Raw genomic sequence first — 26,712 nt, forward strand, 5'->3', positions numbered from 1 at the left:
TAGGTAATTTTTAAACGTCCAAGTAATATTAACACTAGTTCTCATGACAATCATTTTGTTCTAAGTAAGGGTATCTCCCACCACGAGGCACTCATGAAGCATCTTTTAATGAAATTAATTAATAAAATTATTATCTTCTAGCAATATTCTTCCCGGGATTCACTAATACAGTTCACCCTGATCCAGTCTAATTCAGTCCATGCTTAATTAAACGAACAATTTTCCTTTTAATCATTAGGACCATTAACAAATTGCCTAAAAACTTGAAAGGCGGTGCGTAGAACTAAATACATCAATTACCGTCACCCAGCGCCTGCGGTCTCAATTATATTACAGCGAAGAAAAAACAGACAGGTCATTTGCATTCCGCGATATTTGAGCATTGTAGTCCGTCATATCAATAAATGTGGGTCACCTCAAATAAAATTCTAGGTCAGAATTATCTATTTATATCATCATCATTTCAGCCATAGGACGTCCACTACTGAACATAGGCCTTCCCCAATGCTTTCCATGTTGATCTATTGGTAGCGGCCTGCGTCCAACGCTTCCCTGCTACCTTTACGATCTAGTCGGTCCACCTTGTGTGTGGACGTCCCACGCTGCGTTTTCCGGTACGCGGCCTCCATTCCAGAACCTTGCTGCCCCATCGGCCGTCAGTTCTGCGTACTATGTGCCCTGCCCATTGCCACTTCAGCCCATTTAATTTCATGTCAATATGGTTGGTGTTGTAAAACTATCACAAGAATACCTACTTTAGTGCAATTAAGCGAGTTCAAATAATCAACCAGCAAACGAATAGGTATATCCAAAGATTATCTTTTATCTTTTTGTTCTAAAAATAAATATGAATAAATAAATAAAATTAACTAAGGGATTTCATTTCCAAGGCTTTAAGTACCTACTCTATAGTGACGTTTAAATTCATCATAGTTACATATTGATTTTTTTAGAGCTGAGCGCTCACTAGTAAGCGCGTTTAAAAAATATTTATGAAAATTTTAGTTCTTCAAAGTTTCCGCTAGGGGCGCTGAACAATCCGTCATACATATAATGTAATTTTTTACGTTATTTTTTATGTCAGAAACTGAATTGCTTTTTTCAATTACCGTTTTCTTGGACCTACACCTGCGGTCTCAATTATGTAAAATTATTTTCGCTTAGATCGGCCGTCATTATCCAGTATAATTGCGTTAATTATTGTCGATAGCCTACTGGCAGCGTGTAGAAACGTTTCGGGAAATATTTCGCTGGAATTGAATCATTTATATAACATTTCGGCTTCAGGTAATGCTATTTTGTAACAGAATTACTTCGTTGAAATGCCAAAGCATTTCGCAGTACCTATGAATAAAGCCAATATCAAAGGCAAAAGGCATTCATTTATGAATCAAGAAATTCAATAGCTATTTTAACTGAAATGAAATTCGAGTTATTAATTTAGGTGATAATACAATTTTTTTTACATTTTGGCAGCAATTTAACCTTGAAATATTTCAATCTATCTTTTAAATGGTACATAAATATAATTTTATAGTTAAGTATCTGTATTATGTTTTTGAACAACAAGTTTGATATTATTTTTTTTTTAAATTGCGCAACAAATTAGTTATCACATAAAAGTTTTAATCAAAAATATTTTTATAGTGGAGAGCAAGCGATGCATTTGGAATGTAACGCCCGTATTCACAAACGATGCTTGCATAAGTGAAGCAGCAAATCGCACGCACAGTGTTGAATAGAGCTCTGTCATTAGTTCGTGTGTCACCCTGTGCGTCCACGCGCACTGTGAGACCTCATAGTAATGTTTATGAATACGGGCGTAAAACTGTCATGAATGGTGTAGCTTTACCTACGCCATATATTACTTCCATCCAATGGGAAAGAGCACGGCAGGTGTTGCCATTATTGATGGCCTACCTGCACCACGTATACGCAAATAAATCAGGCTAATTTAACATTCTGGTCATTAACTTTATCGTTGTAACGGTAAATTCGGCAAAGTAGATTTGGGTAACAACAATAGAAGAGAGGTAAGTCATTAATAGTCGTAAATGTTCCATTTTTAGGATGATAAATAATAATTATATTTTAAGTCATACAACAAATGACCAAAGTTGTGTTTTTCTTATTTGCTGCCTATTTGATCATAATTATTAATATCTTAATGATGACAATGTTAAAGGACAAAAAAATTGTCAGTTGCATTGTCGTACAAGAACTTCAGTATTTTTTTTAACGCCTATCTGTTTTAACTACATGAAATGCGTTAAATCTTTAGACAATAATGCAGTAGTTTACCTTTTGTTTTTTATTGTTCTTAATTCAATCTTGGAATAGCCACTGCAATAAAATATGAACAAAAACTCGGTCTGTTAACTTCATCTAAACTTCGAATAGCATCTACGAAGCCATTTTTTGTCCGTCCAGCATCTTACAAGGAAATTGTATGAAAGCGTAAAACTTTTAAGAGTTTGACCCCGTTTGAGTTATCGGCTGGAAGTCGTCCAATCTTCCATTGTCTTAGACTTCCAAAAGTGGACATGGACATACGACAGCATGTCGAACTAAACACTAGGATTTTATGTAGTTGTAATAGCGGTGAATTTGCAACAAAAATGCGTAACCTGATGTGCTGTCATCTGTATACACAGGGTGTCCTATAAAAACTGTGGCAAGCTTGAGGAGAATATAGACTAATAGATGACCATCAAGAGTCTTGATAAAAAGACCATAGTAAAAGTATCAACGTTTCATAGAATAATAATATTACTTTTTTTATTTTTTGTAATAGATATTTAAAATATTAAATAAGTCAAAGCAGATGTTTATTTATAGGTTCACACAACAGAAAGAATCAGATATAGACCCAAGGGAAATCTATAAATCAAGGGATTTTAAAAATACGAAAAATATGTACACACGGCCACACTGTTAACTATCCATTTACGTTTTTGCTCTCGCTGTAATCAAATGGTGATTCTTTGCGATAGAACGAGATGACATGACTGGCAATGGGCAATTAACGCTGTTGCCGATAGTACATAATATCTCTGAAACTGTAACTTTTACTAAGGTCATTTTTTGTCTAAGTAGTCATCCATTACTCAATCTTCCCCTTAAGTTTGGCGCGGTCTTTATGGGACACCCTGTATGTTACAGTTTAAGTCTTAAATTTGAAAGCGCGCCAATATGCATTACGTTCGAATGGCCAGTGGCGTGACATAATGTACCTCGCACGAATAGCCATCCCAAAAGGGTAATAGGATACCGGCTATTGTATATTTAGTCCCTATTAAATTACCACAGTTCCCTTACGCATAATATACGTAAAATTCAAATCGGCAAAATGCCATTTGCGTTCTAATGATATGTTTGGTATTAAAATAATGACTCTATATTTAATAATATTATGAATAATGTGTCGGGCTTTCCAGTGTGTAGGTACCTATCCATTTACAGAGATTTTAACAGTATCATTAACACCGACATACATTTCACACAATTATTATTTACAAATAAAATACATATTTGAATGAACTTGGTTTTCTCTTCTTGATATTTGCTTCATAAATTGCTAAAATATACAATATTTAATCCAATTAACGTTTTATACTATTAAAAACATTTTGAATGAGATGTTATGTAAGTTACCATCAACAATAACTTTGGTAACGGTATAATTATTTGTTGACTTGTCTTAAAAGACATAAACTCATCGATCGTGATCAATCCTCCGTTGATTTTATCAAACTTTGGATCAAGATTGGTTTTCATTTATTCATCTAAAACATCAAATCTTTCCAATCGCGGCCCGTACAAGCCCTCCACTCGAGCGCCCTTGTAACCCAATCCAATTGAGTACGGCGCGCGTGGACACACGATTTGAATATTACGACGCCATCTAAAACCGCCCGGTTAATACGGAGTTACGGACGTTTAGCTGCTAAGGTCGTAGTCACATGTTGATTGACAATGTAACGTGACATCAATGTAACAGTAATTTGGGTGATGTAGTTTGGTAGAATGCTAGAACGGCTACCATTCAGTATACATACATACCGTTACTGACGACTTACACCATATTTGCAATTATTTGATTTTAGTATTTTGAGTCAATTGAGTCAATTGAACAACTGGTTTTCTATTCGCGTTTCGTCAAAATGTTATAGACTTATCACGTAAAATTTATAAAATGGCGCAATAACCGCTTAACCGCTGGCGCGGCACGCATCCTAGGTCTACTAGTCCTGGTAGTTCATACTGGTCATCGTCAATTACGAATGCGAGTTGGATTATCGATGGGGGACATTATTAGTCTGACGAGCATTTAGGTAGATCCCAGAGTCTTGTAAATATAAAGACAATAAAAGAAATCGTAGACATAATTTACGTTACGAGACTCTCATCGTCCAGGAGTGTGCCTACGACCTAAGGTTCAGCCTCTTCCGAACAAATTACTTAAGAGTCTGTTGGCCTATTTCACTCCACCAACGTTATTCAACCCAGCTCGACGGTTTTTATTCAAGACGATGACACGATCGAGCTACGTTTGCGGATATTAGAATTCTGATTACCCCCTAATACTCGATCCAACTCGATTCACGTTTATTGAATCGAGAATTGTATAAATTGATTTCCGACGTCATTCGAATAAGGACTCGTTATCGAAAGAAATACACAAGGAAATTTTAGTTGGCTATGGAGTGAGTTTTTTGAGTTAGTGGAGCAGACATTATTAAATTGTATTGATCATAGCTATCTATCTATGTAAGTAGATTAAGTATTGAGCAAGTAGATATTATGTATGAATTTATCTCCAAATCGATAATTTCTATAAATAAAATTGTAGCATAAAAATGATATTTAGATCTCTATCAAGATAATAATAGGTTGTAGTTGATAAAGATTAATAGCGATAAACTATCAATAACTCATTTAAGGCTCAGGTACACTTCATTATTACCAATTACGCCCTTGAATTATTTTTTCGACAACTTTCATTTGCTCTTCAAGATTTTTCGCCAATAATTTGGCTTCAAGACATTATTTGGTAAAAAGATGAGTACCAATAGTTCTTAGAACAAAGGAACAATAATTAATAGAGCGTTAATTTCTACGAAAAGCCGAACTTCTTGCGACGTAAGTAAATATTTCTCGTAAACATCAATATCAGCCTTCGTTAGGTAACAAAGTCCTGGAATATTATACTTTGACTTTGTTTTGCAATTTATTTATTAAAATATAAAAGTGGGATAACCGCGAAGATATTGCCGCCGCAGCCGAAACTCCTGCAAATAAGGAACGTGTTGCCTAATGACCCTCAACTCCTTCCATTGTAAAGCAAGGAGAAGTGAATGTAGGTACCTACATTTTTGTTGAAAATCACACATAATTATCTCAATTACTTAAAAAATGCCACCGTGTTTAGTTAAACTACATTTGCTATCTTCGCTCTTATACAGAGTGAAACGGAAAGCGTTGGCATCCTTTTATAATAAGACTCTGTAACAGGAGCAGATAGTAAAAGTAGTAGATATTGCCGCCGCAGCCGAAACTCCTGTAAATAAGGCATGCCTGTTGCCTAATGACCCTCAACTCCATTGTAAAGCAAGGAGATGTGAATGTATCTAGGTACCGACAGTCGAAAGCATATCAGCCATTTTTGATGCAAAATCACATGTACCTCAATTCGTACATAAGATGCCACCGTCTGTAACTGAAACTACTTTCATGCTATCTTCACTCTTATACAGGGTGAAATTGAAATCTTTGGCATAATTTTATAATAAGACTCTGTAACAGGAGCAGATAGTCAAAGTAGTAGATATTGCCGCCGCAGCCGAAACTCCTGTAAATAAGGAACGCCTGTTGCCTAATGACCCTCAACTCCTTCCATTGTAAAGCTGGATATTCACTGCGGAGGACACGTAAATGTACAGAAAGCACATCAGTCCATTGTTGTTTAATATCAAACCTAAGTAACTCACGCCTTTAGAACAAGGATAAAAAAATATCATCATTTTACACAAATGGTACAATACAACTGAAACTCTAATATAGGTACAACAATTTTTGAGAAGGGGATGTCAGGTTATCTATCAACTTGAACATCTAAACTCCGAAAAGGCAGACCAAAGGGCATATGAATGTATGTAAATGCATTTTGTCACTACATACGAGTACATTCGTCACTTAGGCAACTATTTTTCCCTGTAACAATACTTCAGTTTCTGTGCCAAGGAATTTATTAAGCATGTGACTTATGGAACAAATAAACTCTATGATTTACTAAACAGAATGAACTATTGTTACATAAAATTATGAGAAATAATTACTTAGCTTAATTAAAATGTATAATACAGTTTAAGTTTATTTATAACTTTTTAATACTGGACAAAACAGGTCAAAATGTACATAAAGCTTATTCAGCATTCGTGGAAATTTACTTCAGCCACGTTCATTTATTTGCGAAATTACATTAGTATTCCGACTCCTATTTCATATTTGAATTTAATTCATAAATTGGATTTGCAAGAATTTAAGCGCGGGATTAGACACGAATTGCTGTATTTGATTTAACTTTAAACATAATTGACTGAGTGACGGACAAACCCACGTGTTGTTTGTCTGTTCAATGGTATAAACAGTTATAATTTTATAAAGAGTGTATTTTATTAATATTTTTCAACTTATATACCTTGTTTTAATTTAGTTTATTTTATTGCCGTGGCCTTGCAGTCGTTACCTATACATTAATGTTTTATTAACTACTAGCTTTCCGCCCGCGGCTTCGCCCGCGTGGAATTTTGTCTGTCACAGAAAAACTTTATCGCGCGCGTCCCTGTTTCAAAAACCGGGATAAAAACTATCCTATGTTCTTTCCCGGGACTCAAACTATCTCTATGCCAAATTTCATCAAAATCGGTTGCGAGGTTTAAGCGGGAAAGCGTAACAGACAGACAGACAGACAGACAGACAGACAGACAGACAGACAGACAGAGTTACTTTCGCATTTATAATATTAGTTGGGATTTAACAGTCAAAGTGCTCTACTCGTAGGTATTAGGCTTACAGTAAACACAGTAGGTATGTATTTTTGATCTTCTTCTTCGCCAAAAAAATACCATTCAATAAAAGTCAAAGTGAATTAAGTTAATGTCGAGATGCAATTTCAGATTAGATAGGAAGAGAAAATGCGAACAAAATATTCTAGCAAATTCGAAAACTCATTTATTAAAACCTATCAAATATGCATAAAACTATCTGGTAAAAACTCGTATAATGTAGTAAAATATTTCGCAAACGAAAATGAAAATTTGATGCCAAAAATTTCAATGCTTTTTCAACATTAAAATGCTGACCTAAAAATCCGGTGCACCCGGGCAAAATAAATTTAACTTTTGCCCTGCCCCGACGCAACATAAACAGTTTAGCTGATCAATAGTTATTTTTAGGGATGTGCTATGCTCAATTTCTAGTTTACACATTTTTCAACTTCGTTTTGTTTTATTTTATTCATGGAAATCACGCCTACATTTCAGAAAATTGCCCAACAAAGCAGACCTAACTAAGTAGATTTTTTTGTTTGTGTAATTCCGTCAAACAATTCAAGTATAAGGCAGAGTTGCACCACCCAACTTTAACGGTAACATAAGGATTTGGTTTTTGTATGGAATTTGACAGATTTTTGACGTTTGTTAAAGGAAAAGTAAGATGGTGCAACCCAGCCTTAGTATTGTAAGAACTTGTCAAGCCGATTATTATAACTATTATTACACGAAGGTAATTTTATTGTGTTCTAGAATCTAGGTCAAAAAAACCAGTACAAATATACTAACGTAATCTTAGCTTTGAACTAACGTAAAAAAACTCAATTTCTTATCTAGCAGACACTTTCTATTGTTCGCAATTTAGTCTCAGTGGGTAAAATGAAAAGAAATATGGAGAGAAAAATATTAGAGCTACAAATTGGATAGCAAAATGAAATAGAAGTTCCTTTTTAATACCAAGATACGAAGTAGCTTTAATAACATCTTTTTAGTCTATTTTCCAATTTCTTTTTTTTTTTCAGTTTAGTTTTATTATACTTTTTACCCATTGTTTTGCCCACTAGTGGCAGGCAGCTAAAGCACATCCCTACAGAATAGGGGTAAATCCTAAATAAAGTAGGTCAGCCGCGATAGGCACGGCCTACCCTTAGGGTTGACACGCGCCGGTTACTCTGTTTTTCTCTCGGACCGCACTCAGTGACCGCAAATTCTGTGTTTTTATTTACATTATTGAACGAGGCGGATTGCATTAATTAAGCCTTTGTACTAAATTGGATCATTGTGATTTTTTGTTAATTTCCATAAAAATGCTTCAGTAAACTTCCTTATATTGGAGCTTTATTTGAAAAAGAATTCACTAAATACTTAGCAAGTACATCAGATTTGTTTATTTATATTGCAAAATCGCCCCCATTAGCTCGCCATCAAGCTAAAGATGTGATATCGTTTGTATTATTGCTAAAAAGATAGTTGACAAATTACAAACTAGTTTTCAATTATTACAATTTATAATCTACTCGAAGATTTCATAAAGCAAGGTACTGAAGTCCAAAGTGATAACGAATAATGCCCAATTTGGGGGAAGAGTGTTTCGGGGCTTAAGACTGACTGCAGTGTAATTAGAAATGATTACATTCGGGAACGCTTTGTTCAATGATTTATGATCGCCAATTTGCTTAACGGCGAGATGATCTGAGAACATTTATTCTTTGAACATCAGCTGGTAATAATAATAGTAAGGGACAAGTGGTTTTAATTTAATAAAGAAAGTATTTGAAAGATGTTATGGTAATGCTTTATTGATTTAAATAGTATTATCATCAATTTACTATTAGACAAAGACAACCAAATTTTGCTGACCACAATCTACAAACACGTAAGCAATCTAACAACATATTATAAATAAATAAATAAATAATTACTGATACATTGGAGCAAAGAAAATTGTCATTTCCAAGAAAAAAGACTCATTATATCGATTTTGAGACTTTGATCTAGTCATTATCAACAGTTTTTCATAAACTCTATCTTACACTCTGTATATTAACTAATTGACTGAGAGATTCTTTATTTTATCACTTGGACCACAGACCAGCCCTATAATCCAAATATTTGCAAAATAAGAGTAACAAAATTTCACGAACCGAGCTTGTTCACATTTATTTTAAAACCTCAGGCAATTCTGGATTTATTGCGTTTCTTCAGCTTCTCTTGTATAAATCAATTTGGGTTATGTAATACAACCACAACGTAATAGACATGTTCTGAACATTCGACGGAAGACAGCTTTAAATTTTGTAGGAATTATACGGGGCATTAGCCTGAGGTTTGGCAGCGAACGGGTTAAATGAGGAAGGGAAAAGGGTAGAATGGTGTTGTTCTTGTGGAGTAACCAATGTTATGCTCAATTTTGTAACACTTAGCAAGTTATTTTCTTTGTGCTTTTAGTAAAGCTTCGACGGCTCTTTTTATAACTGTGATAATAAGAGCGATTCTACAGAAAGCATTCTAAGCGTTAACTTTGTGGCAATTTTGGTGTAAGAAAATAATATAACGAAAAATAGGAGATTCATTCTGTTTTTTTTTTTTTTTCAAAATCCTAAGTAAGGTCTTCTCTTTAAGTTTTATGTTTCATTTTATTTTCTTCTTAAAAATGGTGAGGGGTGCATTTTTATATGACCAAAACAAACATTTGAGCCTACTTGTATTAAGTCGTTTTGAGAAGTATGCCCTTTAGGGCTAGGACAATTGCCCAGCAGAATATCTTAATAGTACGTATTAAATTTAATTCACGCCTTAAGTAATCCTAATGGCACTTATCCAAATAGTTCAGACACGATTAACTTGCAAAGACGTTGAGTGTTCTGTACAGTGAGCGTCAAATAGTTTGTGACACCCAAAGTAGCCAAATAGTTCGCAACACGACTTTGTTACAATTGGAATAAGGTTGTGTTGTCCTTTTTGGCCACTTTGGGTGTCTCGAAATATTTAACGCTGACTGTAATACGTTTACATTTACTACATTCTCGTCTCGGGTGTTGATTAATTTTGACAAGCAACGCTGCTAAAATTCTCAGCGTGGGCGTGAAATCACTCTTACTTAAAACATAGCCTTTATTATCATAATTTACATGTTTTATTATCCTAATTTGTGTTCAAAATGTTATATTAATCTTCATTTTCGTCTGTTAGAAGATCTGTAACTTACCTACTCACATACTTTCATTGAGTGTTTATTAATAGTTACGTTAAAAAACTGAAAAGATGAAAACAAAATTTATCAAACCATTTTTTATTGTATTATCGATTAGTGACTAATCGTGATATTTTTATAAAGGTAAGTCCCCAAAACAAAATTAAAATATTATACATTGAAATAAACTAATCTAATCATTAGATCAAACTTTTCTAAAAAATAAAAACCCAAACCAAAAAAACATATTAAATCACGTCCGCGTCAAATGGTACTCTATATTATTTTTTGTGACAAAGTAAAACCCACGCGTCGAAAGCCGAAGCCAAAAGCTATACTCAAGTAAAGAGGTGTAATTATCAAAATGGAACGGCGGAGTCTGATCACCGTCTCGAGCGGCCATTGTGGGACTTGAAACCGCAGATGAGGTTGAAACTACTCTACTCTACAATACAAAATACTCTGCCAATGTAATACTATACCTATTGGTGAGTTACTTTGAACTGCTACGAGTATCAACATCATTTTCAGCCATAGGACGTCCACCACTGTTGAACATTAGGCCTCTCCCAATGATTTTTACATCGCTCGGTTGGTAGCGGCCAGGATGCAAGCAGCTACCAACCGAGCGATGTAAAAATCTTGCTACCTTTGTGAGGTCGTCTGTCCTCCTTGTGAGTGGATATAGTTGGTGGTGGTGACAGCCATAATACCTGCATGTTTCAGGATAGAGAGAGAACACTATTTCAATAGTTATTAAAAACAAACATCAATTCATTGGGTAAATCAATGACGCAGAAATTCAATTGACATACTCGTAATTTCTATGAGATGACAAAAAGCGGTTAATCATTAACGTTGGATACTCGTAGCAATACTGATGACGTCATTGTTTGTCAACTCAATTGATACTTGTAATTTTTGGTCAATAATAATTAAAATAACTCTTCATTTGTTTTATTCGTGACACTCAAATTTTATTGTACCGGCGAATGTTCATCAGGAATATAAATATTGGAAATCAAGTTTCATTACGAAATTGGTTCTAAATGGCAGTGTCGTGCCGATCGTTTTGACTGCTCATTGTTATACAGCCATTGTAACACCGAAGGCTGCAAAAGGTGCTTAACTACATTTGATAGCACCTCTTAGTTAAGCAGCTTCCGTTTATGTAGCAATCAAGCGAATTGAGACAGTCAATTAAGTAATTACCTTACGGACGGATCACACTATAATGATGACTTAGGCCATGATAATAGGTAGGTATAGCCAATAGCCAATCAGCGTCATGTGGTCACAAGACATTATGTGGTCACAAGACAAGACAATGAGATGTGGACCTTTTTGCTTTTTTACTTTTGATGATTCTTCAGTAATAATTCGGATACTAATTTTGATTCTATTGAGATCAAAATATGTACTTATTGACTATATGTGATATGAATGTATTTTGATGTGGCAGCAAAATAAATGTTTATTATGCTCTATTTATGATTTTCACTTGATAAATCGACAGCCTCCTTTGGATGGAACCGACAATTTTATCTTACACTTGGATATCTCTTGTAGCTCAGTATTCAGAGTCATTCTGCTAGCAAAGATCCTGTTTTCCAATCCCATTTGAGGTATAGAATTTTACTATACTTAATTCCAACATTTCATGGTAACATGTAAGTTTCAAGGAAACTAGTTTATTTTAAACCGCTGAGAATTGAAATTGGTATACGTTTTTCACTATAACTGAGAATAAAACGATAAATAAGTAGATAATATGCAAAGTATCGAAATCCAAACGATTCCAATAATACGAGTATAACCGAGATAGTTAATTATAATAATGTCACTATTGACGTCGAGAATGTTCACGTTAGCAATAAAATATCGACATTTTAACAATAAAATGTCCACGACCGCCGCTGAAATCGGATGAAAATAATCGTTGTTTCGGTAGAGTTGTAGTTCTGCATACGACTGTGAAATGGAAAAACCAAACGATTATTGTCCAATGAAAAAGTTCGCACGTGCGACCAAGTGGCACTCATGCACGTATGTAAAGGCTCTCTTTATTTTATTTTGCAATCCATACTTACTAACTTATGTTGCAGAAGGCTCCTGAATGCGGGCATCAAGGCAGGGCTCGTGGAAATCCTTAGGGGAGGCTTTAGTCGAAGAGTGGACGTATTTGACGAATACTAAAATGTTAAAAATTCTAATGTTGCTCTATCTGTCTGTTACATGTCGGCATTTAGGCTGGGTTGCACCATCTTACTTTAACTATAACAATCGTCAAAAATCTGTCAAACACCATACAAAAACACCGGTTATCGTTATAGTTACGGTCAAAGAAAGGTGGTGCAACTCAGCCTTAGTTTATTACGAAGCTTAAGCTGTTGTAGGCGAAAGTTTGTAAAAAAACTTTTTGCTTTTGAAAAGATAATAACAAGTGGCACGACATCATTTTATTATAGAAGAAAAAGAGTTAAGTGACATGACCATGACTCCTGCTCTGCTCTCACGACTTGATCACTTGATGAATACTCAACACCTACAAAAAGTCTGTAACCTACCACAAGGGCAAACTACTGTTGTTCTAGATACGCATAATAATTTATAGAGATAATTTTCTCTAACAAATCTTTAGAATAAAAACAGAAACTCATTAGGGTTGGTTGTTCTTAGAAAGAATCTGGGTGGTTTGCTTATTTTGGCAACTTAATTTGGGATGCATCCATCTTTATTGACTGCATTACTTTAAAGGACATAGGAAATATGGATTATAAAAAAAATATGAAAACGAGTTCTGTTTTCTGATTTATTTACTTAGCTTCTCTGCAGAGTTAAGTGTGGCTTAGTGGCGAGATATGCCAGTCAAAAATGTTTGTCAAGAATTGGAGATGTTTTTGGAAAGTTATTAGTTTTATAAAGTTAGTCTGTACTATTCTTTAATAAGTCTTTACTTTGAACTCTCTAGTTTGCTATTATCTCATAATTGCTAAGACATAAATACATAATATTATATCTACCGCAGACTCGATCTCACGTAAAGATTACAATTTTAAAAACTTACTGTGGATTTCTAATACTCGCATTGCCATTTTTTTCTAAGTCCAATAAAAAAACAATGAAGCTAAAGGTAATCGAATCTTCTATATTTTATTATTGCGATTGGCAAATTGGAACGATAAGGTAAAGCTTCGTGTGGCGATAAATTTTATTATATCTATATGGGATATTTATGCGGGTAGAGTATGAATTTATTGGCTGCTCATGTTATCAAATATTACTGAATATTGGGGAAGTTTGTTATGAGAGCTATATTCGACTGGCTTTAGTTAAATTCTAAATTATTATTAAGTTAGTATCTACTTAGGTTATATTTAAAGTTAATTATCATAATTTAGGCATGCAAAGTCTCACGTTAATTCTAATTAAAACACAACACTAACTATGTAGACTAAACAATTGAAATTTCTAAAGTAAGTAAGTATTTCGCAGTAAAAAATCCAAAAAAGTTACAAGAAAAATAAATGATTAGAATACAATAAAATGTAAAAGCAATCCGCTAAAAAGTTTATTTTATCAACAATCCAGTGTGGTGGGAAATCGATTCTTAAATAAAATAATTAAAAAAATATAATAGTCAAACATTACTTCATGAACGTGTAACTCATAAATATAAAGTTACGAGTGTTACAAGAAAATGCTAATAATAAAACTATAAAAAAGAAATCACAATAGAATATAGGTAGAGACTATAATTTTCACTGCTACTTACGAGCAAAAGAAAAATTAAGATCTTCCTCGTTCATTGAAGCTCCGGCAGCCAGGTATATCGGCATAATTATAAACAGCGGTATTGTGCACGCATTGTGTTGCTAATGAGCGATAGCCGCTGACTTTACGCTGTACCCTTTCATGGAGGCAGTGGTGGGTTGAATGTAAGTAGTAGGGCTGTGGAATGTTTCTTTTCTTATAGGAAAAATGGGTACGTTTTGACATGGAGAGATGAGGATGTCTGGTCAACACCTAACTTGGTAAAAAAATAGGTTTAGATTACCTAAATGAAATGCTTCAGGTATATTTTTATTGTGAAGACAAAATATTTTTATATTGTCAACCAATGTCAGGTGGAACCGAAAAAAATAAAAAATAGAAGATAGATGAAAATGACGCATATTGAGGATGTAAAGCAATGGACTTTAGGCTGACTATGATAATGAAGACAAGACCAATCACAATCTCAAAACTATTCTTGAGTGTAGATTTATGTTTGTTAATACAGATTCATTAAGGTAAGAATCATCTTTCAAAATACAATTGACGTAGGTAGATTGCCTGTAGGGTTGATCGCTTCAAGGTATAATGTTACAAGTGTACCTACATACTAATTAGTAATTATTGTTATGTTTACCTTCATACCAGATTCTATTGACAAATATTTGCTTTAGAGTCTGCTCAGATTCCAATATCCCTTCAGGCTAATTTAGGTATTTCTGAATTGTTTACGATTAAAAACAGTAGATTACACCTATCTTGGGGATATGGCGCGCACCAATTCATACTAAAGGCAATTTTAAGAAATCCTCGTATGGAAACACGGATCAAAGTCAAAGTTTCTATTTTTGGAATCAAACTTTTGAAATGATATACGAGTATTCATTTATGGAGCGTGGGTTTTACTTTGGATACAAAGAACATATTTTCATCTATACAAAATCTCCTTTATATTAAAGAATGTTCTGTAAACATTTTATATAAGTTCCCTAAAGAAAAATTCTAGATGAATACTGAAATACATGTTTATTCGGTGAAAAATGCACAAAAAAAATTAAAGTGCATAGGTATTAAGCTTTTACTTAAAACCATACAACCTAAAGTTAAATTACCTATTCAAAACCAGATACAGTATGCTGAATCGTAGTACAGTCCGTGCATATTCCCGCCATCGAAACTTTCTGTATTATATTCGCCGTCAAACTTCACAGTAAGTTATCATCCAAATCCTTAAAATCTCGGTCGCAGCGCGGATTACCGACTCCAGCGCGGGGTCTGAATGGGGGCAATCAGAACTCCGCGATTGAGGACGCACATCTACAGCCACAGCCAATTCCTATACTAAAGCTCCATCTTGCGGCTTAAGGAATATGTAGATGCCAATGGCAATCACAATAGACCTATTGAAAGAAGTTTGGCGCTGTATTATACCGTTTATTAAAGTTCACAACTTTAAATAATTAGCTAGGTAAGGTAGTTGGAATTTTTACCTATTACGTTCGTAGCACCTACAAGTGTCGTAGCAAATCGTAGCGCTGACTGCTGCTTGCAATAGTCGTTATATTTTCATCAAGCTTTTAAGGATTTGATTTTTTTTATGCAAGACAAGGCAGGTATTTGACCGCAATCGCACCTGAATGAGGTCAATTAGAACTCCGCAATTGAGTAATTTAATTAGGTAAGATAGTTGGCACCTATATGGATCACATTCGTAGCACCTGCAAGTGCCGTAGCAAATTGTAGCATTGACTGCTGCTTGCCTTAATCGATTTCGATTATTGAAATTAATCTTCCGTTTTGTACGTGACATGAGGACAAAGCGATTAATAACTGAAGCCGAAAAATAATATTATCATGTCTACAGTCACGTTAAAGTTGACTTAAAAGATTTAACATTTTTGATGGACGATATTTCAGTAAGTTACTAGGATAAAATAAATCCATAAAATCCTTGTCGCATCGCGAATTAACGACTCTTAGCAGCAATGCTTGAATGGGGCAATCAGAACACGGCGATTGTGTCTGCGCTTCTAGAGATGCAGCTGTAAGCTCAATGAAAAATCCCTCAGACATCTTCGGGATTACTGAAGATAAAACTTGTATTCAATAGCTTATGACTAGATGGGATTAATCATACTTCCGCCAGATATAAATGATACAATGTTTTTTGTTTATTTCTTTTAAAATTATTTGCAAATTAAACAGGGTTCAAAAGATGAACCTATTACCATATGACATTTTCATCCAGTTAACCTATCAATAAATAACATTTTTTAAATATACAATAACAGTTTATCACGTCATATTTTCGTAGCAAGCGTCGTAGTCATACTACGGAGACTACGGCAATGCTACGAAGAATATGCCCAGTGAGATAGCGCCTTTATCGTACATACTACTAACTTCAAAGTCACCTCATAAACAACTGCATACGACACCAATATTGAGCTTAACGTGTCGTAAAAGTAAAAAAAAAAACTATGTAGGTACAGATGACGGGGCACCGTTTAGCACATCATTCTTAACAAAACATTTTAATAAGTGCATAGAAACAAAGGCGATTTTGCGACAATAATTTTGTCTAACGAGCAGTTGTTTGTACATATTTTATTCCCACTTTTTTGTCCCACTTCAACGCCCTCTATCACGACAGTTTAATCTGCAGATGCCATTGCACGACGCTATCTGCACTGTTGTCGGCCGCAGCCGCCGCAGACCGCAGTTCGATTTCCGTTCAATCTCGCGGCGACGCCGCGTCGCGTCGCGTCGGCTAATTGGCCTGTAATGAATGAGCAACGATTATAGTTCTAATTGAAGGTTACAAATTAATACGTTGAAATGTTAGATTAGCTTACTTTGTTGTTACTTTAAAATCAAACCTGGTACCTATTATACTCGTACATATAAACTGTATTTGTATGTCTGTTACCTTTTCGCAACAGAACTTATCAACATTGATTCCGTGGTTTACCAACTCATCAAAATTGGAGCTCTGATATAGAGCTGGACTTTGGCAACTTTCCGTCGCTTAATTGAAGGGATGAAAGTTTGTTTAGCGAATCGATCATTTCTTAAGCTAGCGATATGAAAACTCATCATTACGCTTTTGGTAATAAATAGTTTTCAAACAAAACAAACAAGACTTTCTGTGTAAGAGAAAATCTAAGCGAGGAAAGTCGCGGGCGATAGTTATAGTCTACGCTTACGCTAGCAAAGCCATGGTTGCAATAGTGAAATGTTTTTGAAATAAAATATTATTTTCCTCATATCTTTTTATTGAATCAAGCAATGAAGTTGAGTTATTCAATCCACTCTTCTTATGCACTACAGTTTTGATGTCTGAATATAATAGCTAAAACCAATATACTTTTGGCAGCACAGTAAGTAGCTTTTGTCGAGAAGTATTTTTCTGGTTTTGACTGAACTAGTTGTAGTTGTTCCATTCATTGGTTTATGAATATGATAGTCAAAAGAGCAAACAAAAGCGCTCCCAACTAAATAATATCACTTTATTTCTATTCTAATCTGTAGTAAACAGTTTGAATGCGATGTTTGAATCACATTCATAGTTTGAACTTCAATTTCCATTAACGTCACAAATGTTTATAAACTATTCAGTCAGCGAAACTCCAACATTAAACGTACGGCGAGGGTTGATCCTGAATGGCTTATTAACACCTAAATTCAGGAATAGACGCTATAATTCTACTACCCACATAATTCAGGACGTCACATATCCCCTTTACCTACAACATCAGCGGGATGTCTGCCGATCGTTTTTAGTGGGTATTTACTAGAGGATAAGGTCGATTGTGCGTTGTAGACGTGTGTATATGTGGTAATACTGGTAATTCGCCATCTTAGGAACGAGCCTTATTCCATTAGAGGCTAACGCGGCGATCACGGGCCGGTCACGGAGCGTGATGTCACGCGGAAACTCACCTGGCTTTCATAGCTTAATACTGAATGAACGGGAATTTCCTGGAACGTAATTTATATTATAATACATTTCTGTGCGATCGGCGAGCTACTTTTCTAATGTGGACCGAATGGTTGGGTAGTTTTAACTGAATGTTGGTTTGCTTTTGGGTCCATTTTGTTAATGTTCTAGAGATCCTCGTGCCAAACAATTTATACTTTACTTTATGACGTAGCATACCTATGTTTATGATTTATAATAAAAGGATAAGGACTTTTAATGATTTATTATAGATATTACAATAAGCTTCAAACACAATTGAGTATGAGTAGTAGTAATGAGTACTATGTTATAGCCACGTGATTTTACAATACACAAACGTAAATTTTATTGTTGCGTAAATCTCGTGCTGACGCCGTTGAAGTACTAATAATAAAACGAAGAGCTTTTGACTATTATTATGTACTTATTATTGTATCAATTTACTGGTAAAAAAAGGATCTGTCAACATAAATAAATAATACCGTTTGTTGCAGCAGTTCGGGCATCGCCGGAGCCACGCCGCTCGCTGTCCATCACAGAGCCTCCCCATCATGTGGAGTTCAGCAACGACACCGGTGTCATGCTGAGCTGTGCCACCCGGGGAGATTACCAGGTAAGCTACAGCTTCATTACCACGATTATTCTTAGGAAGCCTACTGCTTCCTAGCAGTTTGGGCATCGTCGGAGACTCGCTACTCATTGCCCATCAAAGAGCGCATCAGGCTCCCACATTATGAGTTCAGCAAGGACACCGGTGTCATGTTAAGCTATGCCACCACGAGATCACCATAAGCCACAGATAAGCCACAGTTACATCATCACGATTAATAGGTCAAAGGGCTTTCCCACCTCTCGTTCCCACCACTGCAACACCTGTGTAGCCAGGATCTACAGCTTGACCGCCACAAAAGCTTTTCTTAAGCTTTATAGATGACAATAGGCTAACGGTGTCGGCATCGCCGGCTACTGACCCTCGAGTAGTTCAATCTCCGTCGACTACAAGACTGGTGAAAATACAACTGTATATTTAGCGTTACTCGAGGTAAGCGGGATCAAAGTAATTTGCGCACTATAAAGTAAATAAAGCTCGTTTTAAAGAAAATCATACATCCAGTGAGGTTAACACTAAAGCAGAAACAGTCAAATAAGTAGTATTTACGTTTAACTGGTGTAGATTTTCCAAGTAGCAATTAGCTATGTACATATTTACTTTAGTGTTAGATTTAGGAGTCTGTAGACGTACCTACTTTCTGTGAACCTGCAATGGGTAGTATCACAAGAACTCATAATTTAATTTTAAATGACTAGAGTTTAAGGATAATCTTATACGTCGTAAATTTAGTCACGCTACCAAAACAAACTTCACTTATTCCCTACAAAAAGGGCCCGATAATTCCGTTAAGCGCCCTTTCCCTAGTTAATCAAAAGTAACTTCTTTGCTATTCAAATTGACCTTTAAAGCCGTGAGGATTCCGTTCTTCATTTAATTCCATCCCCAAATCCATGGAACTAATGGAGCGGGCCAATAACAAATTGGGACACAGTGGGAGGGCTAAAGGGAATACCCCCAATTTGTCTTCGCCTCCGAGATTTTTTTCTATAGGAATAAACAAATCTCGAGCTCCTGTCCTCTAGATCTTTGCATCGTCTTGACTTTTCTCATAGTGATGCGCGTTTGAACACTCGATAGTTTATCGATAACTTAATTTACGTGTAATGACAATACTGAATAGGCAGTATGTATGTAGAATGACGGCATTTTTATTGTGGCATAGATTTTGGTGTTTTTAAATAATAAATAATAATAAAAATAAAAAAGCCTTTTATTTCTTACTATACACAAAATTAACAATAAAACTAATAAACATGCTAATAAAACTAATAAACATGCTAATAATTAACATACTAATATTTAGAAGTTACTTTATTATTGAGCAAAAAAAGAAGTAAGAACCCCCCGTTAGTTGGAGGTGAAGGCCTCCTCTAGAGAATGCCAAGTGTCCCTGTCGCCTGCCACGTTCATCCATTGCTCGCCAGCCACTTGCACTATGTCGTTAGCCCATCGCGTAGTTGGTCTTCCTCTCTTTCTTGTACCCGATGGACCCAGCCAAGAAGTTAATCGCTTAGTCCAACGATTATCTGTCAGACGAGCTATGTGGCCGGCCCAGCGCCACTTCAGTTTCTTGCTATAACATAGCGCATCTGTGACTTTTGTCTTTTTCCTAATATCTTGGTGTGGTATTTTTTGGATTTTTTTAACTTTTAATAAGCTTCTCTCCATACTCCGTTGACAGGTTCTGATTTTCATTTCTACTCTATTTGTAAATTTCCAAGTTTGACTGGCGTATGTTAGCGATGGGAGAATACAGGTATCCATGACTATCTGTTTAATCTTAGTTGGCATTTCACTTTTCATAATTTCTTTTAACGTCCAAAATTTCTTCCATGCATTTGCAACTCTTCTTTCTATTTCTTGTTCGTTTCTCTGCTTATGAAATGACATTTGTTTGCCCAGATATATATAAGTGTCAACATACTCTAGCATTTCATTTCCCAGGTAAACTGAAGTTTTGTTGTGGTTCGTCATTATATTGGTTTTGCTACGATTTATTTCCAAGCCAACCTGTTGACTTGCCGCGTGTAGAGCATTTATCATCGATTGCAATTCTGTTGTATTTTCGGACGCTAAGACAATATCGTCGGCGAATCTCAAGTGACTAATGTATTGGTTATCTATATTTAAGCCGATTCTACCCCAGTCCAGATTTCCGATGACCCATTGCAGCACTGCTATAAAAATTGTTGGTGATAGAGGGTCACCCTGTCTGACTCCTCTTTCAATAGCTATTGGAGGTCCTGTCGTCTCTAGTCTCACTCTGCTGTTACAATTCAGATAGATATTTTGTAGAACCTTCAGATATTCAGTTTCAATATTTTGCGATTGTAGAGCTTCCCATATTGAGTGGTGGTACACGGAATCGAAAGCTTTCTGGTAGTCAATAAACACGAGGTAGAGCGGCCTTTGGAACTCTTGATACTTTTCTATTAGCATTTCGATAGAGTGGATATGATCCACAGTAGAGAAACCTCTTCTGAACCCTGCCTGTTCTATGGGTTGGTGCTGTTCAATAGTGTTTCTAATTCTTTTTTCTAAAATTGATGCAAACAATTTATATATTGAAGGTAGCAGGCTTATGGGACGATAGTTTCCTATATTATTTGGATCGCCTTTCTTGTATAATAAAATTGTATCTGAGTCTGACCATTGTTTTGGTGTAGTCGCTGTTTTCAATACCAAGTTAAAGAGCTGTGTCAAAAGGATTATTAAGTTGGAATGCGCCAATTTCAGAGCTTCATTTGTTATTTTATCTGGTCCTGGACTTTTATCAAACTTCAATTTACTGATCGCCTTGGCTACCTCTTCTACGTCTATATCTTGTATTCTTGATGATGTTTCTCTTGGTAAGGTTAGAGCAGACTCTTGTGTTTTGGACCTGTATAAATCTCTATAAAAACTTGTAGCTACCTGAAGTATTTCATTTCTATTGTAGGTTGTTTTATTTGATGCTTCAAGTCCCTCTATCCACTTTTTATGGGAAGTCAATTCTTTGTGAGCTCTCTTTAAACTTCGAGTCTGTGTAATATGTTTTTCAAAAGTTCTTTGACGATGGGTATTATAATCAAATTTAATGCGTTTGCTTATAAGCTTGTATAGAGCTTTTAGTTCGTTTTTCATACTTCTTGTTTTTGGTTTGATTTTTTGCAGCTCTTTTCGTCTCGAAATTAATTTTTTTGTGTTAGTTGATAACACAGACTCTTTACTTCTGTGTTTTAGAGATCCCTGAGCTTTTTTTAGACTGTCATTTATTGCAGATACGATTTCATCGTAGATTTGTTGAACTGTGTAGCTCTGTTGACAAGCAATGAGATGGTATAAATTGTCGTGAAGGGATTCCTTATAGGCGTGTATTTCCTTATCGTTTTTCAAATTACTATTTGTATTTTTCCCATAAGATATTCGGCTTTTCTTAGCAGGTTGCAACTGTAATGTCGCTCTCACCATTCTATGATCGCTAGGATAATTCGCATTTATTACTTGCATATCTTCGGTATATCTTTGGAGATTAGTTAATATGTTTTTAAATAATGAAACAATAATTAGTCTTTAATAAATATTGAACAATGAACATGCAGACATAATGTTTGTATTTTTTTAAAAATTAAAGTAGTTGAAGGGCATAGGCAACTTTCTTGCTTTACAGAGGGCTCACAACTTCAAAACTTAAGCAACTATAAAACTAAATATTGAATGCTTCACATTATTAATATCCTTCATATTAATCATAGGTATTCATAAAAAAAACATTTACTTATTGAAATTGTAGTTAAATAAATTTAGGCATATCCATTATTCTATAATCGATAAATGCCACTGCAGCCTTTTGCTATATTGATACACATCACTATCCAACCATGAGGCGCCACTTGAGTGTTGGGCCTGAGGAAATAATTGGTTATCGTACGCGTGTTTGTTTATTTTTAGACCATATTGTTCGATAAGTAGATTACGCCGAGATTCTTTTGTTGAGTGTACTTCAGCCTTAAAAAAGGATCATTGTTAGCGTGAAAAGCAAAATATCTTGAGTTGGTACAATATACCGTATGTAGGTACGAAATCCTAAGCCTCTTTAGGGTTATTCTCTCGAATACTGAAAGAAAGGATTTCCCATCATGAAAAATAGTTGTGTTGCTAAGAAAAAGAGTATTTATAAAAGCTACGTCATATTATACCAACATTGTTTGAAGCTATTGGTCAGGAAATATGTTGATTTTATCCTATTTAATTCTTTCATTAGATTAGAAAACAGTAATGTGTATTCTCTCATTTTGAAAAAAACTTTAAAATAAAAGTACCTTTTAACAATAGCATTGCCAAATATTAATTATTTTCTCTCGTTTATTATGAAATACGAGGTAATAAATTTACCAAAATAAAATTGTAACAGCAATAAATGGCACCGGGTAGAGCTGTTGAAATTAAATGTCTTTTTCAAGGGTGATAAATATTTTAGATTACTTTCAAATTTTCAACACGAGCTGCCCTTCAATGGCAACTCTGACCTACTATTCTATTTTACCGAAGTTCATGGGTGCCATTCCATATTAAATGGAAGTTCGCAAATGCGCATATCTTTATTTCCCGGTGGGTCCTGCGGGATCTTTATTTCCAAATACGTCCAAAATGTCAATGGTCAATAGTTCTACAGCACGTTTCGTGGAACCTACCTAGCATTGACCTACTTTTCCATTTCACAGAAGACCCGGGAGGGTGTCTTCTATACTTATCTTTGTTTCCCATGACATTTGCAAATCTGTCAAAAATGCAGGATCGAAACTAGTTCCAAAACATTTCAGGTGCCATAATGAGCTACATGACGCGGCTCCTCCATATTTATGGAAGTTCGCGAGTGTGCATAGGTATCTTTATTTCCCGGTGGGTCCGCGCGGCCGTAAACTTCTCCCGAACTCCGTCGAATGGAAAAACTTTATTTATATTTGAGTTGGGCGAGCGGGTTTGTGAATACTGAATCAGATCAGCGGGGGGCGGCTCTGAACATATTTCATCTTTACAATGCACAAAGGTGATAAGGCAAAGTTTGACGGTTACTACGAGAACTGCTGATGTTAGGAGTGAATCTTGCGTAACAAGCTTGTCATAAGCTAAAGCGTATTTTATTGTATTGGTATTCGACAGATATTTTGTAATCATAAAGCCACTAAACGGCTACAATTTTTTTTTTGTTAAGTCAACGGTAGTCAATAGTAAGCTATGTTGCCGTTGATGAAGCATGCTTTAATCACAATATGTATAAATAGAAAATTATATTATTAGGTATCAGCTTGCTACACCTTCTTAAAACTATAATTTATTGACGTATATCTCATTAGTTAAAGCTTAACCGTAAATAACAATTTATGCAACGTTACCAAACAAAAGTTTCTCAAAACCCGGATGCTAAGCACTTTAGTGAAATATTCTCCAATTTTCACTTACAAACTTTCAAGTTGGTCCATTAAATTGTTTAAAATCTCATTCTTAGTGACCTCATTTAAGCCGGCCAAGTATGTAACTCGCCCTGACTTGCCATATTTTGCAAACTTCTGGCATTCACCAGAGTTTGATGGAATTTTGAGAGCATTCCCCCGGGACAGCAACTAGCTGCCTACAGGAACTTGGCTAGATACTGGGATTCCGAAGCTGATGCTAAAATTCATGCGAGACGTATAGAATTTCGGACATAAGTAGCTAACTCCACTAGAAAACTTTTAAACTGTTGAACCAACTTTTCATCGCGAATTCAAGAACTTGAAGGGGGATACAATAGGGTGGGTACTATGTAGATTTCTGTCCATAGATTCTATTAGGTATTTCTCGAGTGAGTAACATAAAACTCATTATAATTAAATTTTGGAAACAAAGAATCGGGAGACGTACTCCCATTAAAATCTAATAGGACAGACCAAATGGCCTCATCTTTAGGTAATGGTTCTTCCTAGTACAATGTAGGTACCACCCTAGATTATAAATATCTCACCTAACATCAGGTGTGATTGGAGTCAAATAAAGCATAAAAAAGTTAGAAACATCAATAAAATTTATAAATATAAATTGCATAAGGAACCAACATTTATTATTCAGAACAAAAACATGCGGGCATAGCTCACTCGCGCCGCGCCTGGAAATTGCGAGAACTTCACGCATTCAGCAGAGTTTGACAGAATTCGAAGATTCCCCGGGGAAAGTCCGCCACCTGAACTGGAATGCCGAAACTCCGACGTTAATTTCGCTCCATGTTGGATATGTTTTGTTGCCAACACACGGCAAATAGGAAACCCCTCAATGAAATTGAGTTTTGCAATAGGTAATACAATTATTTTGGTAATTGGTTAGCGGAAATTGAATACACAACACTACAATTGATTAAATTACCTATGAAGAATGTTGGGTTGATTTTAGAGTGTTCTTCTAACAATAATTTGGTAATTATTATAACGGTAGTTCGTATAGGCCTGTGTATAGAAAATATTAACGTTTTGCCCACGACTTTTCCAAGTAGAATTATATGCCATGTATTGTGGTATTAGTAAGTACCTATAGATTGTAACTATTCATCAGTAGTTTTTGCTTGAAGAGTCACGAAAACCGGTGTCGGACCCGTTCGCCCCGCACTAAGTTTTTGCGACCTAAAAATACCTTGCTTAAATGAACCTTATGCAAGGTATTTTTCTTCAAAAACTTTGCGTTAGTCTGAAACCTTTGTAATATAACGTGAAACGAGATACAGTTACCTCAACGAAAAAAAGGTATTCCATCGACAAAGGGCACGCACACGCACGGCAGGAGTCCCGATTGTTTGGGACTCCGCTACGGATACGGGTCGCAGCTGCGCGGACTATAATGAGCCGCGCGGGCTTTTAGCTAATTGATAAACCTATCCGAAACGTAACTGGGAGATAATGTCATTTTTTGTGTGCCTTTTTCCAGTCCATCCTTTAGTATTTGTGAGTTAAATGAGTCTGTTAATGAACCGTCATCAACTGGCTGTTCACAATTCACAGAGGTTTTCAAGTGTTAGAATTTTTAGAGTAATGCTGAATTTGTGACATTTCTAGGTTTGTGATGTGACAAGCTGTAGATCTGACAAAATGGCGCGTATTGGGGAAGTCTATGTCCAGCTGTGGAGTGTTGATACAAAATACAAAATGAAACTGGGACCTGTAACTGATCTATTATACAGTTGCACTTTATAAAACGAGTACACTAACAGCTTCCCATTGTTTCACTGATACATTCGTAGTATAACAAACTTTTGATGGCATCAAGAAAGTGTCGTAATTCCACGGTTCACGTTCCACTTTCATTTAACGCTAAAACTGCAGTGATTTGCAGCGACCCCGATAAAACCGAGACAACCCCGCTTTCCCTATTGACAAAGGCGCACAAACAATCACCGTGATGCGGGTCGCATCTGCGCGGAACTAATGAGGCGAGCGGGCTTTTAAGAAATTGAATACCAGCAATGCCGAGCAAACACGGCTCGGTCATCTACGACTTGTTTGATTAACGAAAGATTCTCGGATCATCCGAATTCGGAAATATATTTGATACCGTTTAACCTTTTAGGAATTTCACGTAAATTAAGAGCTGGTTTAGTATTTAAATAAAGCTATGATAGCTTGGAGCTTTGATGACGACACGTGGGTGCGACTTCTTCTTCTAGCGAAAGGGTTGTGACAGCTAAGGTCACAACCTGCGTCTGGCATATACTTAATGAACTAAGATGTCTGGCATGTCCCAATCGGACGGACAAGGCCTTTTCTTCTTCCACAGAATCATATCATAGTCCTTTAATAAATACATAGACGCTTCAGGGAAATTAGATGTTACATTCGGTCGGTCTAGAAAGGACTTTGTCCTTTGTCCAGCAGTGGACGTAATTTGACTGGTACGAACGAAGATGTTATAATATATTTTTATAACTTCTGGAATAATACAGTTGAAATAATACTGCAATACCTAATTTCCTGTTATATCCTCTTGATTCAGGCCAACACCGACATATAAATAAATCTTGGAGATTCCAGGAAAAAGTAAGCACCTCCTAGTTTTCCGGTTTGTTTTATTACCTCGTACATATTATTCGCCTCCAGTGAAACTTGTATAAATATCT

General features: G+C 35.6%; 1 protein-coding gene across 1 annotated transcript in view; it reads left to right on the top strand.

Moving 5' to 3' along the window:
* The first annotated feature begins 14,226 nt into the window (after positions 1-14,226).
* Positions 14,227-26,712, top strand: part of LOC135080230 (cell adhesion molecule Dscam2) — a 115,684-nt gene continuing 103,198 nt past the window's right edge. Inside the window, exons 1-2 of the mRNA XM_063974912.1 lie at positions 14,227-14,230; positions 18,475-18,593. Coding sequence (XP_063830982.1) covers positions 14,227-14,230; positions 18,475-18,593 — 123 coding nt within the window. The remainder of the gene's footprint in view (positions 14,231-18,474; positions 18,594-26,712) is intronic.

The sequence above is a fragment of the Ostrinia nubilalis genome, chromosome 17 (assembly GCF_963855985.1).
Source record: "Ostrinia nubilalis chromosome 17, ilOstNubi1.1, whole genome shotgun sequence".
Lineage (NCBI taxonomy): Eukaryota > Metazoa > Arthropoda > Insecta > Lepidoptera > Crambidae > Ostrinia > Ostrinia nubilalis.